Source organism: Cydia splendana, chromosome 18, assembly GCF_910591565.1.
Source record: "Cydia splendana chromosome 18, ilCydSple1.2, whole genome shotgun sequence".
Classification (NCBI taxonomy): domain Eukaryota; kingdom Metazoa; phylum Arthropoda; class Insecta; order Lepidoptera; family Tortricidae; genus Cydia; species Cydia splendana.
Genome location: NC_085977.1, coordinates 7,075,293 through 7,091,503, shown reverse-complemented (window position 1 = coordinate 7,091,503; position 16,211 = coordinate 7,075,293). Strand labels below are relative to the sequence as shown.

The following is a 16,211-nucleotide window of genomic DNA, read 5'->3' as shown; positions in this document are numbered from 1 at the left end:
TTAGCAGCCAAGGGCCTCATAGTAGTTAAGGAAGTAGACGCGGGCCGCACTTTTGTTAATATGTGTGACTTTATCAGACTTTGTTGTTTGACAATATTACATACAACATAGTCAAGGGGCTCGCGGGCCGCAAGTGACCGACCGCTGCATTAGATAATCAGAGCCACAAGCATGATGTGCATACGCGGTACACGGCACAGATTTAAATCCACAAAAAAAAAAATCCTAGGCTTTGAGGACGGGGCAGCCCTACCGCAGCTTATTTCAGTTTAAATAAACTTGTTGTTGCCACTAGAAAAAAATGTGATACATAACACGGGCAACATATATTCGCAGTTGATTGGATATCAGATTCCCTTCTGGAATGTATTTTCGGATCCTACCGGCTGCGCCATATAAAGTATCGGGAAGTACAGAATGAAAACACTACAGGTTATTAATGATATTATTGACTGATTATTTATTATTTCGAAGCATATCGCTACAACCAACCCTACATGTTAAACTACAAATATCTCTGCTAATATTGTAAAAGTAACTCTACCTGTCTGTTCCCTCTTACGCTTATACCGCTGAACAGACTTATATGAAATTAAGTAAAAAGATAGACCCCCCACAAACGGGGGTGTTTACTGGCCATTACGGGGTCAAAGGATTTCTGGCCAAGATGGGACACTCTGACAACACCGATTGTCGTATGTGTGGCGAAGAGGAAGAGACAGTAAGACACTTAATGTGTGAATGTCACGCCCTCGCCAGACAAAGAATGAAGGACTTTGGAGCAGGATACCTGGAACCAAAGGACTTTAAAACGCTACCCATGAGCTCCATCATCCGACACATGGATATGGTGGGAAAAGCTCTTGAGTAGTTGACGGATCTCTTCTAGGGGGTAACTGCACAAAAGATCCCTATGGGTCGAAGTGTATCCGCAAGGGCCCCCGAAAACAATAAGATAAGATAAGATAGACCCCCCACAAGGTGGACTGATGACCTGGTAAAGGTCGCGGGAGTCCGTTAGATGCGGGTGAAGCAAGATCGGTCATTGTGGAACTCTTTGGGGGAGGCCTATGTCTAGCAGTGGACGTCCTTTGGCTGATATGATGATGAAGGAGATAGTTTGAGGCCCGGGGAAGGACATAAGATAGTTTTTATCCATTATCATCATCATTCCACGATGACAAAGACAAAAAAAATGGCATGTTAAAGCAGCAATTAAAACTTGTGTGAGAATTCTCCACTAACCTTGAAAAGTCTTTATCAGTCTGCAGCGCCTCTTCTCCGTGACCCAGACGCAGCAGATGCCGTTCATCAACGTCCAGCTCTGCGACCTTCTCGAAGAGCTGATTGAGCGCCTGGTTACTGTGAGTCACTACAAGAGTCCGTTGCCAAGGGAAGTTGTGGTACAGGTTGGAGATTATCTGTACGGCTACGTCAGTTTTTCCTGTGGCAAGAAAAGAAGGTGTGGAAAAAGCTATAACATGGTATAAAAACCGGACTAATTAATACTCTTGTATCTTTAGGGATTTAAATAAAAGTAAACAAAATCTACCCTCAAATGGCTCCTTATGCCAGCTGAGGGTAGATGAAAACATTACACGATCAAATAATGTAGGCTAAAGTCTGGTCGTTCAATGACTGATCGAGGCGGTTTTGTAATTGGTCGGTTAACCAATAAATGTTATAACTACCCGAAAATGTACAAATTGTTTGTTTACTTTTATTTAAGTACCTAAAGATACAGACTATAGTATCGGAACTTAAGCTCGATTGTGTTTTTATAGTAGATTGTATATTTACTCAAAATATTTTAAAAATCGAGCTACAGGGATGTAATGGTATTTAGGATTTGTTTAAGGATGTGTTTGTTGGCGTGCAAATATTTATTATTCAGGAAACTCAGTAATCCTGCACACGGCGTAGCATTAAATAAAATGCACCGATCTCGGACTCTTCGTTATACGATGATCAGGAGCGAGAACTTTGTTACCAATCCAAATGTGGCATTCCATTAGAAAAGGGTCCTTATGTTCATGTGCATAAGGATCTTTTCTAATGGAAAGCCACGAATAATCCAATACAGAAGAAACGAACGCTCAGTATACAAAAACTATCTTCACCAATGTATACATTTCGTGGAGCCTGTTTAAAATATTTAGATTGAGATAAATCAGTGCTTCTGTTTGTTTAGCCTGTAAACCTAAAAATAGGGTACCTACCTGTTCCTGGCGGGCCAACCACTAGCGTCAGCCCGGGCTGCATTCCCGAGCGTATGGCTTCCAGTTGGGTTGGCGTGAATAAGATGTTGTTCCTGTTAAAACGAAAACTCATATTAAAACAATCAAGCTCTTAAAAACTTTAATCGTACCCATCCATCTCCATTTAGGCTCCATTTAACCTAAATGGTGATGGACGTATTTTCATATTGAGAAGAGTAGGTTTTTCAATGTTAGTTAGGTACTTAGTGATTCATAGTGACGTAAAGCTTAATACCTATGTGCTTAAAACAGATTGAAGAATCGGATTTCCGAGTGGGATGTGGCTTATTAACCAAACAGCCATTCATTGAAAGTTACGAAGAAAAACCGAAAATGACGAGAATGCGTAGGTATTTAGAGTAGTAATTTTAAGAGCACGTTGCGTCTACTTTTTACGATGTTTTTATAGCTCATGCCAGTTACAGTTGTAAAACATCTCAGTGGCCTTTGTGTTACTTTGATAATAGATTCGGTGATGAGATGTTTTTGACTACATGAGTAAATTGTTTTAGATTCTGACTGTATAAAAAATCTGAGTCGACTAGTCAACGCATTCGCTAGATTTGGGGGCCTAGCCAAGATGACAATCGTTGATAGATAACGCCATTCGAAACCTAAATAATTTATGGAAATAGTTATAGTTTGTCAAAGGACTGTCTCATATAACACTTTAAACTCTCGCGTTTTGTACACATATTTAATTACACAAACGGGTCTACCGCGATATAATTTCATTATTTTTACCTTTAATTCCGACGTTTCAGCTGAGTTGCACCAGCTGTGGTCACGGAAAGACTGACGTCCCAACAAATGTCAACGGAGATATTAATAAAACACCACTAAACTACCCGAAATTAGTTTATAAAATGTTCGGGGTAGACAAAGAAATTGCAGCTACCCGTTAAAGTTTAATGTTTATTGTCCACGGCACGACACGCAACACATTTACACCCAACACGAACATTTTTACATGAACATTTTTTGTCACGAACATTTTTATGAACTAATTTCGGGTAGTTTAGTGGTGTTTTATTGATATCTCCGTTGACATTTGTTGGGACGCCAGTCTTTCCGTGACCACAGCTGGTGCAACTCAGCTGAAACGTCGGAATTAAAGGTAAAAATAATGAAATTATATCGCGGTAGACCCGTTTGTGTAATTAAATATGTGGACTGTCTCATTTAAAACATAGACAGAGAGAGTCATACTATCTTTGTCTTACACTAGTACTAGCACCCAAAAGAAAAGGATGAGTAGGTATAGTTTTTTGTTCTTATTTACTGACAAATTTAGTTTGACCAACTATACGTGACTTTTCGAAGCATCTATCATCCCGATTCTTTTCTTTTGGTGTTTTTCGAAGTACGATTGTAATCTTGGCGAGGCCCACTAAACGCGCAATGCAGAGCATAGACGGATTCTATGCTGATGGTTTACTAACTTTTTCGGCTCATTGTACAAGTATGGCCCCCGTTTCGGCTGCACGTGTGGTTCCACGATGATAGATTTAATTTCCTCGTCTTCGTCCATTGCATTATCTCCAAGTTCTTGCTTGCGCAGAACATTCTCAAAGGTAACTCTGAAAGATAATTAGAATTAAACATTATTTTAATAAAGCTGGTTCATTAACGCTAACATATTATAACTAACGCTAACATATCAGCGCCGGAAGTCGCCAGCAACATGCTGAGATGGGGCCATTTCGTGACACTATGTTTTTTCTATTTATGTATACTGTCTGTGTGTTTACGAATAAAAAACTATTCTATTATGTTAAGCTTTTTAAGTTTTATTGCACGTGTTTCACGGAATTTCGCAATTTCCGATAACTGTTAAAAAACTAGTCCTTAGTAAAGTTTGACTGATACGTTTATCATAAAATACAACAAATGTTGATCTTTGTGACGGATATGTATGTCGAAGATAACAAGGTTTTTTCCTGGAAGCGGCAAGGTAAGTAAGTCACTATATGTATATGGTAGGATGTTTTTTTTTCTTATACAAATGTAAAATCGTATCGACTCAGATTATACTCTACATATAATATATCTAATATATGTCAAAAAAGTTTTCGCATGGTAGGTATTTATAATGTCCACATGTCATGTCATAACCTTATTGACGTGATAACGTCTTACAAATCGATGAACACCGGTAGCATGCACGAAAAAGTGTCACGTTGTGGACAGATCTCCATGGTAACGTTGTGGACAGACCTCCATGGTAACGTTACGGCCACCAATTTTTCATCAATGTTTTCTTATGACGTTATCACGCAAAATTATCGTCCGTAAACCGACTTTACAGACAACCATATTTTTCTTAATAAATGCGTAGGGCGTGCAACGCAAGCTATGTACAATGTACCTACTAGCTGTGCTCAATCACACATATCTTCTTACTGTGAATGCGCGTTTACATTATTTTCAATTTATATTGAAGTATATAAAGTGGAGACTGACTGCTCGCGGCGAGATACAAACTAAACGTGACTATACCTTAGCTACGTGTAACACTAATCAGGAATAATACGAATTTGACGCAAAAGTACAGGACATTCAGAACAAATAGGTAAGTAGGTAAATAAATAAATATGTAATTGAAATTGAGTCACCGATGGATATAGTCTACAGCTGAAATAACAGTCATTCAGTGGCTATGTTATCGTGCAGCGCTCGCTACATGTAAGTTTAAATATTGACAGTTTTATTATATCCTCCAGCGTCCCACAGACCCCACAGTCCTAATTTGTGCTAACTAATTTCAGTACTTATAATTTATGTTTAAGTTAGAACACACAGTACAGTTATTATTATAATTTATGTTTAAGTTAGAACACACTCAATGTTTTTTTTTTAAATTAATTGATTCAAATTACACTGCCAAATGTTCTTGTGTGGTAGACCGCTAAAGCATTTGTAACGTAAGTCTTAAGAATCTAAAGCCTTGTCCTCGCTTGAACCAATTACAGTAGGTATTTTTGCTTATCGCGAATTGTAAAGGCTCGTTCATATTAGCCTCATAGTTCGCGCTTTACGTTGAACAAAAACTTTAGCGCCCAGTATAACTTAATTGAGACGATTGGGACATTCTATAAGAATACGCGACCAAATGGCTTCACTTACGTACGAATTTACAAGTGCGACAGAGAGGCAACACGTCGAACGTAATAGTTCGCGGTAGGGCCCGAAATAGAAAGTCCGAGGCCATCAGAAATATTTATGTTACTTTTCTTGCATGGTGGACTCTTAAGATAGAATGTGTTTGTGTGTGTATGTGTGTGTGTGTGTGTGTGTGTGTGTGTGTGTGTGTGTGTGTGTGTGTGTGTGAGAGAGAGAGAGAGAGAGAGAGAGAGAGAAAGTGTCAATGTATGTATCTATGTATGTATGTGTGTGTATGTGTATGTATGTGTGTTTGTGTGTTACCCAAATGCACTTTAAGTTTTTGTCTGTTTTCTTTTGTCAGGCAAAATAATGCACGTCCTGTTTAATTAAGAAAGTTGTTATACTTACTTGAAGGGTCTGACTAGTTTCCTTGGGTCGTCGGTTTTCACTTTGACCTCGTAGCCGGGAAAACTGTTCCGCAAGTGTTCCATATCCAGAAACGTGTCATTGAAATCCAACGTGGGGATTTCATTGGGCATCCTATTATGAAGAAAAAAGTAACAGTTTATTGTACAGTCAGCAGCAGAAGTTGCTAAACGGGCCAGGTGTTCAAAATGATCTTGACGCGACTTTATTGTTAAGAGAATAAGAGCGTGTCAAGGTCATTTTGAACACTTCGCCCGCTTAGCAACTTTTGCTGCTGACTGTATCAATAAATTTCAACTGACTCAGTAGATGTTTTTATCCTGAAGAAACTTGATGCAGACTTTTTTATGATTACTCTAATAATTGGAACCGACAACAATTAATCCAGTTGTCAATCATTCCGTGTTAGGCGTGTGGGAAGCAAGCAAATATAAATTAAATGACTAAGACATTTTTTGCGCACTGTCAAATTTTCAATTTGGTAGCAGTATAGAATTTAAAAAGCTATTATTATTTGGTTCAGTCATTATACCCAGATAAAAACCCAAGAGCTTTGAGTCGTGTTCAGATATATATATGCACCTTGTTCGTATTGACATAGTTACATGAGCGCGCGAAGTATAAATCATGCGCCAAAATAGTAGATTGTGAACCAAGGGATGAAAGGCACTCATTTCTGCCGAGGTAGTTTGGCGCTCGAACGCAGAAATGATGCCGAGGCTGAAATGATGCCTTTCACCCGAGTTAAACATGCTACTTTTCATTTCGAATACGAGGAAAGTAAAATGCATGTGTTTTTTTAAAACATGATTAAGTATAAATTTTTATAGTATTTTTTGAGGGTACTTTCAATTAACAATTTAGGCAAAAGTATCGTTATTTATGGAATGGGGAGTTAAATATCAGAATGTAAATTGTATAACAAATCCATTTATACCCAAATTTCTAATGCTTACCGTAAAAAGAAAAAACGTACTTGGAACCTAAAATGCTCTAGTGTAGAAACGTTTCATTTTCTGCACATTTTTTAGAACAACAATGACCCTCTTTCAGAGCATGAGAAATGAAAACGTAATTTGCAGCATCTTTTGAGTATATTTATTAAAGTAAGGACGCTAAGTGCGAAGAATTTCATACATTGACACGTCATTTCCTATCTCTATATAGCGCGCACATAATTATATAGCTGTCCCGCTCGGACAGTGGCATTGACCGGCATCATCAGGGACTACGGCGTGTCAATGCAGGAAGGTCTTCGAGATTATACTTAACGCAATACCAACTGGCGACTGAGCTCATAATGCTATCTCCTTTACCCTTGTTAAGACCATCAGGGATGTTGCGGATACAGATTTTTTGACATCCGCGGATGCGGATGCGGATATTTAAAGGCTCACATCCGCGGATGCGGATATCAAGATTAGGTACTTAAAAGACGTCAAATATTACATTATAGTAATTTTTATTTAAAAAAACGAAACTGTAAGTATTTGAGCAAGAATATAGGTGCGTTAGGTATATTGAATAAACAGTATCTTGACCGACTTTTCGGGATCTAAGACGATTTCGTTATAGGTATTGACGAAATTTAACACTTACGCCGCGGCTAAGACGTTCCTGTACCGACTTGTTCGACATCCGCATCCGCATTAAGCTCCGCATCGATTTTATGCGGATGCGGATTTTGAAAATAATGCGGAAGGTCCGCGGTTTCGGATGCGGATATTCGCAACATCCCTGGTTAAGACCAACTAAGAGTGAAAGATATGGCATTATCATGGTATAATAATATACTCCGCCTGGTACTCTCTTCCCGTCTTTTCTAGGTCACCTGACTGACACAAGCCTACGTCATCATGCGACAGCGCTATATGATAATATGCGATAGCGCTATACAAAGTGGCAATGTTATTGTGACGTAGGCTTGTGTCACTCTGGGAAGAGAAGACCATGTTTTATTAGACTATGGGCATTATAACCTGAATCGCCACTTAGCGGCAAGTATAGCGTCATTGCTGTAGCCCAATTACCTTGTGTAATGTGCTTGCCCCGGATCTCCATATCCCAGCACGATATCATGCAGCCACTCCGGCACCACGCACTCCGTGTTCATCAGTTCCCTAATAGTCTCCAGAACGGCTTTAAAGTTATTCTCCTTCGGCTTCCGGCGCATTACAATGTTGAACGTCTCGTACACATCCTGGGTGAATTATTACAGTACGTTAGCGGAAGACATTGCTAAGTAAACAATAAGACAGGAATTCTAAGAATAATTCACGTACTAAATGGACTTTGTGGAATTACAAGCGGAAATTGTACATTATTGGAGTTTACAACAGCAAAACTTCTATGTATTCTGCTCTTTAACAGTAAAGACACACAAGGTACAGTGTAGAAAAAGTTAATCAACATTTACTTAAGTTGTTTTTAAATCGTGTTAGATATTATAATGTCCAGTATCTTAGTAAATCATAAGATATAGCATCGTCTTCAGATAAGCTTTGAGCTCGTCTAGGGGAGCCTCTTGTTAAGTCATAGACACGACTGAGGGCCCACCGCGAACCACGTTCGACGTGTTGCCTCTTTGTCGCACTTGTAAATTCGTACGTAAGTGTGACAGAAAAGCAACACGACGAACGTGGTTCGCGGTAGGCCCTCTGATATATGTATTTCCCCTCTGCGCGTTCCAAGTCGAGGCAATACTGCGTCAACTATTTATTATACTGTGACTGCCTACTGTGGCAATGGGAGGTTCTCTTTGAAGCACAGGCTAGACATACTCGTACCTACTGACTTCCTTCCTCTTACTGGCGCGGCCTAGGTCGAGCCAGTACTAGTTAAAGTTGGCCATCAGACGGAACGTGCGCTATAATCTGTATCTTTAGGTATTTAAATAAAAGTAAACAAAATCTACCCTCAAATGGCTCCTTAAGCCAGGTTGAGGGTAGATGAAAAGAAAACATTACATGATCTAATAAAGTAGGTTAAAGTCAGGTCGTTCAGTGACTGATCCAGGCGTTTTTGTATTTGGTTGGTTGACCAATAAATGTTAAGAGTACCCGAAAATGTACAAATTGTTTAGCTACGAACTCACCTCTTTCCCCTTACTGGCTCGGTCCAAATCGAGCCGGTACTGGTTAGGATCTAGCAGCAGCCGGAAAGTTCGGGAGTCGCCATCAAGCTGCGGGCGAGGTTCGGGCCCCTCCTCAATGACACGCCCTGCCGCGTCAAGCATGCCCTCCACCTCGCACCCTCGAACGTAAACTATGCCTGCTTGTTCCACCATGCTTTTCCGATAGTCATATTTTGTACCTGGGAGATTCTCGTTGAAGCACAGGGTAGACATACGGACTTCCTTCCTCATGCTGGCGTGGCCTAGGTCGTGCCAGTACCTACTATTATAGTTAAAGTTGGATACCAGGCGGAACGTGCGCTAGTTGCCCTCCAGCTACGAACACAGGGAAGGTTAACGCCCAGCCTAGCTACGAACTCACCTCTTTCCCTTTACTAGCTCGGTCCAAATCGAGCCGGTACTGGTTAGGATCTAGCAGCAGCCGGAAAGTTCGGGAGTCGCCATCAAGCTGCGGGCGAGGTTCGGGCCCCTCCTCAATGACACGCCCTGCCGCGTCCAGCATCCCCTCCACCTCGCACCCTCGAACGTAAACTATCCCTGCTTGTTCCACCATGCTTTTCCGATAGTCATATTTTGTACCTGGGATGAGAGAAACATAACAATAACTGTTAGTCTCCTGACAACTGGGTTTCAAAATTTGCCAGCTTAAATTTAACTTTGTCAAATTGACACAGAGTCATAACTTAATAGGGAATATTACGCAAAACTCTGCGTAGGGGGCGCCGCTACCAGTATCCATCACATTCTGGGGGTCTACCGCGAAACAAGAAAATCGAAATTTCGTTATCTATCCTCTGTATCACTCTTGCATATTCGAGCGATAAAGAGGCAGAACAGACCGCCTTGATGCATCAATGTCATATTTATTATCTGTGAAAACTTGTCAAAAAACAGTTTAAGGCACAGTATGTACTCGTATAAGTTACTCTATGGATTACTAGCTAGCTTAGTGCTGCAGTCTGGCGGCAGAACATTGCAGTATAATACCCCCTATTTGGGTAGGTGTACCTAGGACGCCGATTACACGTTAAAATCTTAGAATCACGAAACTTCTTGTGCAAGTGCCCTAAGAACTATTACAATAACACAACATAAGGTAATATTAGAGATTAAACGCGGTCAGTTGAAAACTGTATTTATCGTTTATTATCTATTGTTGTTCATGTGTCATATCACGAGGTTACTTCGATGGCTATTAATTATAGACCTGTTAGGTTAATTAAATAGGACTTTTGCATAGTGAATCATATGCTAAGATAAATCATCTTTTCATGGATCATTGAATTGATCTTGTTAACATTTACATTTATTGGTATTGAACCTTGCTATCTTGTTTATGCAAGTAAGGGACCACCCTTACTTACAATAGGTGGAATACCAATTCCATATGTAAAATATCTTGGTCCAATGTCATTGCGTCTCACTCTCTCATTAAGCTATTTGAGACAAAATACACATTGAACAAAGAAATTGGACAGGTGGAATACCACCCTAAGTTATACCGGGTGTGGCCTGTAATACGAGCAAATAATTAAAACATAGATTGTACTCCTCAAAAGGTGACACTTTGGTTCAACAACTTTTAAAAATTATGAAGTATTTAGACTCGCTATTTTTCATACAAAATAAATATTATCTTCAACCACGCCACGCGATATCAGTGTGATTGACGTTGCTTGTCACGCCTTACACATAACAAAATTCGCAATACACTGCGTCTTAGTATAAACTTTTAAGTGTAATAAAAAACAAACCACTAGTTATTTTTAAAAGTCGCTGAACAAATGTTGGTCAGTATGAGGAGTACAGTCTAGTTTAATTTTTTGCTCATATTACAGGCCACACCCGGTATACTCTCCTAAACAATCTGCGAACATCTGCGAAAATGGGTTTTCAGCTCTAGTCACTACAAGACGAATTTACTATCTTTGCCGTGGACTTATTATATACACAGCAGTTTCACATACTTACATAAATACCTAATATTCTTTATGTCTCGTTGATAAAGGTTATAGTATATGACAGGTCAAGGTCCCTAGATGTGTCTAAACTCTAAAGCCGATCACTGTGCGTCATTCTACGTCCATTTATCTCATCAATTCTTACAATTGAACAAACTGTTAGTGAATCACCAGGCTCGACTCACCTATGCCCTGCGTGGGTCGGACAGTGATCAGGAAGCACACGTCATGTTTCCGAAGACTCTCCCACTCGTGTTTGATTTCGTTTCGCACACTGAGAGCCACGGTAACGTCGGCCCGCACTCGCGAAGGCGCTTTGTCACCGATGTTTGGTTTGGCGACTTCCACGACAGCGAATGTTTGGATCGGGTGCGCCATGCGGGCCCAGCCGCCGAAAAATACGCTGTCATCTTCAGCTCGCCTGTTGACAGAGCAGGTGTGTAAATGGCCAATGATAAAGTGGTTGGACTATTGTGTTATTTGATGAACTAAACCGCAGAATAAGCAATAGTAGGTTGTAGGTACCGAAAGACTGAAAGTCTTATAGAGAATCTCAGATCCGTTTGAATAAGCGCGATGATGGAAAGTTCAAAATGCGGGTGTATTGTGCCACGAAGGTCTGGGTGCTTGCCAATTTCAAGTAAAAACAATTATTTTAAGTACGATGCACAAACAAGTGCCATGGTTACTCTAAAATATTCTTAACTGTCCGTCCTAAGGATTGATGCGTTACGGACATGAAGTGCGAACATAATATATAGTAAAGACAGAAAATAGAAAACGTTGGTAAAACTATAAACCATTAAATTAAGGGAGGGATGGGGAGAACTGTTAAGTTTGGATAACCGATAAAGTCCGTCAGTTTTTAATCCCAGTGACATTTGTATGCGCGCCTAATTATGATTGTCTGCAACTGCAACCTGCAACTATGCACTTAATCCATTAGCCGCTGTCAAGATTTGCATAGAATCTGCGTCAAGATAATGCTGGCACTCGTTAGATTTATATTAATCCGATATATATGCAAATTCCTTACGATTTTCAAATCAATGTAGTACATTAAAATACCTATGTTTAGAATTAACGATCGTAAAACAATAGGCTATCATCATGCCTGCAACTCTGCATAGGTAATTGAAGGCTTAAAATAATTTATAAACCGCATGTTTACAATAATTTATTGTGTAAACTAAACAGGTTGTGAATAATGGTAGTTTATTTACGTATAGACATACAACAGACCACAGACAGGCAAGCCATAAATAATTATAACTAGTACTTACCACGGAGCCAATCTGTATACTGCATCCTCGATGTCTTGTCTTATTTCATCTGAAATAAAAATTAAATTAAATATCTATATGTTCAATTCGCTATCGTCCTAGCATCATATGCCAAAGAAATGATAAAAATAGCGAAGAATAAAAAAAAACATTAATTAATTGTTTTTTTTTTTTTTCAGGGAACTAGTGGCCCATACATAAATCCTTTAAAACTAGCATACATCTTCTTCTTCTCTCCTTGCCTTATCCCTATTCGGGGTCGGCCCCCCTAATACATTGTCGCCATAGTTGGCGGTTTTGCGTCGTTTCTGGGTTTATTCCCAACGTCTTCATATCGTTGGCAACGGTTCTAATCCAGGTGGCGGGAGGACGTCCTCTGCCTCGTCTACCCTCTTCGATGGCCATTACTTTACGGGTCAAATGTTGTTCGTCACGCCGCATAACGTGCCCGTACCATCGCAGCCTTGTTTCCCTCAATTTAGAGGCTACATCAACAACTTTGAAGGAACCCCGGATATACTCGTTCCTCACTTTATCCATGCGTGTGACTCCTCCGGCCCATCGGAGCATTTTTAACTCGTTTACGTGCAACTTCTGGGTATCGTCTTTTCGCATGGGCCAGCACTCCGAGCCATATAACATAGCGGGCCTTACAGCTGTTTTGTATATCCTTCCCTTGGTTTTAATTGGCATTGTTGAGTCGCAAAGTACACCGGTAAGAGATCTCCATTTCAGCCAGCCAGTTCTAATCCTAGACTCGATGTCTTTCTGAATGTTGCCATTGGCATCTATTACTGAGCCTAAGTATTTAAAACATTCTACTCTTTTAAGCGGGATGTCGTATATTGAGGCCGTGCCAGTTTGTTCAGCAGTAGAGAAGTTACAACACATATACTCCGTCTAAAACTAGCATACATATTATTAAAATATATTTTAAAACTAAACCCTACAAATCACATTATGGTTGCGATGTATTACGCAACCCCGCAGTGTCTGGGAGCCGGCCGCGGAACCGCCGAAACTTGACACCCTTCGGCCAAAACTCCTCCTTGGTGAAGGTCGCTGGACGTCAAGTCGGAACGCTCACCACAAACGAATTAAAATTCGCATTGTGTCGAAATTCCAACTTCGCGACCCTCGGGATGAATCCGGTCTTCGCTTTCACATACTTTACGATGTTATCGACCTTCGTGAGCTCGTGTCGTTATAACTTGCCGATTATATACAGAATGGATTTAGTTTAAATTAAAGGCTTGGCTTGGCCAAAGAGAATTTAGTATAGAGGCGTATTGTAAAAGTAAATTTTGTAGTCACAGTAAATTTACTGCCATCTTTCGACACACGATTAAAACTTTTAGAACGCCATTTGACTTTGATCCTTATTCTTTCAATGATATGTGTTAAATCTGTTAAATATGAAAAGGTTTCGCCATCTACACGAGTATAGGCCAAAGGTATGGCGCTATCGCTCGAAAAGATGGCGCGATATACCGCGCTGTGGTCAGGCCGTTACGCACTTAGCCGTTTAACCTTTAGAACGCTGCGCGTATCGTGCGCGCCGCGTCATCGTGAACCTTGCTGGCATGCACGAAGGTTGATATTGGGCTCTAGCCGCTCTAGTCAAAAGGTTAAAGGTAGTAACTTTCAGGATAACTAAACTTACATGTGCTCTCCAATCGGAAAAGATTGAAGTTCCTCAGCAGATAGTCGTGTAGTGTGAGGAACTGCAGGTTAAGCTTCGGCAGCGCGAGGCAGTTCTCGCCGCTGTATATCTCCGTGGGAACCACATTCTCGTCCCAGATCACTTCCTCGGTGGGATACAATGGCATGGAGTTTAGTTCTTCCAACTGGGATATACGCCGCTCATGCCGGGAGATCTAGGGAAGAATGAGATAAGGTCAATGTGGAGAAGACCGTCTATCAGGTGAGACCGTGTATAAACTGTTTCGTCGCTTCTAACTCTTGCGTTTGTACACATACTCCACTTACAGACGGTCGGTAGAGCAGAAGGAGCGAAGCTCTTCCTTTCCGACTGTGTTTGAGCGAAAGTACGTATACAAATACAAGACGAGAATAGTAAGAGAGTAAGCCCACTGACGGTCTTACCAACGAAAAATGTATATGACGGTCTTTTCCACATTGATCTTTAAGTCGTTTTTGTTGGTGTTTAAAATACGCAACTGACTAACCCCCTTGTTCATGAAACTTTACAAGCCTTAATTAGTTAATTTGTTTTATTTTTTTCTAACAACATAAGTTAAAATGACAGATTAAGATAAACGATTAATGGTTATTTGAGGTTTGTAGCGCGTTTATGAATGACGCAATTAGGGTTTATCGAAAAACCAGTTATATAAGTAGTGGATAGTGTATATTATAGGTAGTTAGGTAGTTGAATTTTTTTAAGCTAATCGTTTAGGACTAACTATACAAGTCAGCAACAAATGTGATTAACAAGTCGTGTACAATACAGTAAACTAATGTGGTAGTGAGCAGTGAATGGAGAATTCATATTGAAACGCGTTTAACCACCAATTTGGAGTCAACGGCCGGTTTAGGGCTTCCAAAATTACGGGTATGTCAATTACGTAATTAGTTACGAAATTCAACATTTTAATTACGTAATTACGTAATTCCGTAACTGACTGAATGTTTTAAAATTAAACAAAAGTTTCAAATAATTGGTGATCCTTAATAAGAAAAGAATGATACACACCATGATCTTCTATGTTTACCTACTTTTTTATTAACCGACTTCAAGATCTCAAAAGAAAGAGGCCCTCGATTCGGTTGTATGTTTTTTGTAATGTTTGTAATACATACAGATTGGCTGCATTTTTGTCAATATCCAGTTCTGATGATGGGATCCATAGATATAGTGATTTTTTGTATTTTCATCAACAAATCAATCATTTACATTTAAAAAAAGCGACATTTGATGAAGTGGAACTGCGGATTATGATCTGAACGGAACTCTTCAACGACGCATAGTTCAAGTTCGGCTATTTATACTCTTCGTTATGTTTGTTAAGCGAGTTCGGTTTGTAAGCCACATTTTTGTCAAGCGCGGGTTCTGATGTTGGGATCTTGGAGGCATCGAGGGAATTCCTCAAATCTTAAAAGTACACTTATAGTAATTTTTATATTTTCATCAACAAATCAAGCATTTACATTTAAAAAAGTAATATTTGATGAAGTGGAGTTGCTGAGGAAACACAAGTTGGGTATTCAAGCCACATTTTTGTCAAGCTTGATTTCTGATGATGGTATTAGGAATTGAAGGAACTCCTCAGCTCTTATTAGCACATTGAGCGGTTTTTTTTAGTTTTTACCTAAAAACCAAGTATTTACGTTTAGGTAAATAGTGTTATTCTGTGAAATGGAACTAAGTACTCGTGAAGACAAGAATGGAACTGTTATTGTTATGAGATGCTGTTTGCTTCACAAACTGTTTTGTGAAGTCGGGTTTTTTCTATTAAAGATCATTTTTAAAAAGTGTGACTGCATAGATGATAATTTCAACTACATACATATTTATCCGATAAGTATCTCCTTAGTTTGCTGCAAAAATAACCGGCAGAAGAAAAGGCCCTCTTGGCTTGAATACTTGCGGGTTGTAGATGTAGGTACAGATAATAAATAATTGTATGCTTCAAGTAGACTTCTCTTCCACCACCAGAAGTAATATCACCAAATAGTAATGCGCTAATTTAAAATGTTGTTTTATGTAAGTCTAGGCTAAAATATGGCAGATATCGGTATATATTATTTTATTGTTAATAATTCCGTAATTACGGGATTGTTCCTTTTAATTGTTTAAAGTTCAATAGTTATTCGGAATTACGTTATTACGGAATTACGTCATTACGGAATGGAAGCCCTAGGCCGGTTGTCCACGTGCTTCTTGTAAATCCCGCTATCGCTTTACAAGAGCGAATAAAATCACCGTACACTGTCTTGTATTAACCGTACAATTTCAATCGTATTACCTTGCTTCTACGACCTTGATATTGGCGAAATTGCCCCACTGGGCTGAAGTTATAAT

The 16,211-nt window shown here is 39.6% G+C and overlaps 1 protein-coding gene and 1 long non-coding RNA gene across 3 annotated transcripts in view; both read right to left on the bottom strand.

The window, feature by feature from the left end:
- The window catches only part of LOC134799485 (uncharacterized), a 386,600-nt gene that overhangs the window by 225,396 nt on the left and 144,993 nt on the right, over positions 1–16,211 (bottom strand). The window lies entirely within an intron of this gene.
- The window catches only part of LOC134799453 (RNA helicase aquarius), a 93,341-nt gene that overhangs the window by 24,598 nt on the left and 52,532 nt on the right, over positions 1–16,211 (bottom strand). The window contains exons 10-18 of one of the 2 annotated variants that reach the window (XM_063771851.1): positions 13,830–14,043; positions 12,167–12,215; positions 11,069–11,304; positions 9,284–9,501; positions 7,820–7,989; positions 5,772–5,903; positions 3,701–3,838; positions 2,220–2,311; positions 1,246–1,444 (exon numbers count right to left, since the gene is read on the bottom strand). In XM_063771851.1, the coding sequence (XP_063627921.1) occupies positions 1,246–1,444; positions 2,220–2,311; positions 3,701–3,838; positions 5,772–5,903; positions 7,820–7,989; positions 9,284–9,501; positions 11,069–11,304; positions 12,167–12,215; positions 13,830–14,043 (1,448 nt within the window). Of the gene's footprint in view, positions 1–1,245; positions 1,445–2,219; positions 2,312–3,700; positions 3,839–5,771; positions 5,904–7,819; positions 7,990–8,883; positions 9,102–9,283; positions 9,502–11,068; positions 11,305–12,166; positions 12,216–13,829; positions 14,044–16,211 lie in introns of both variants that reach the window. The other variant, XM_063771850.1, reaches the window with a different exon arrangement.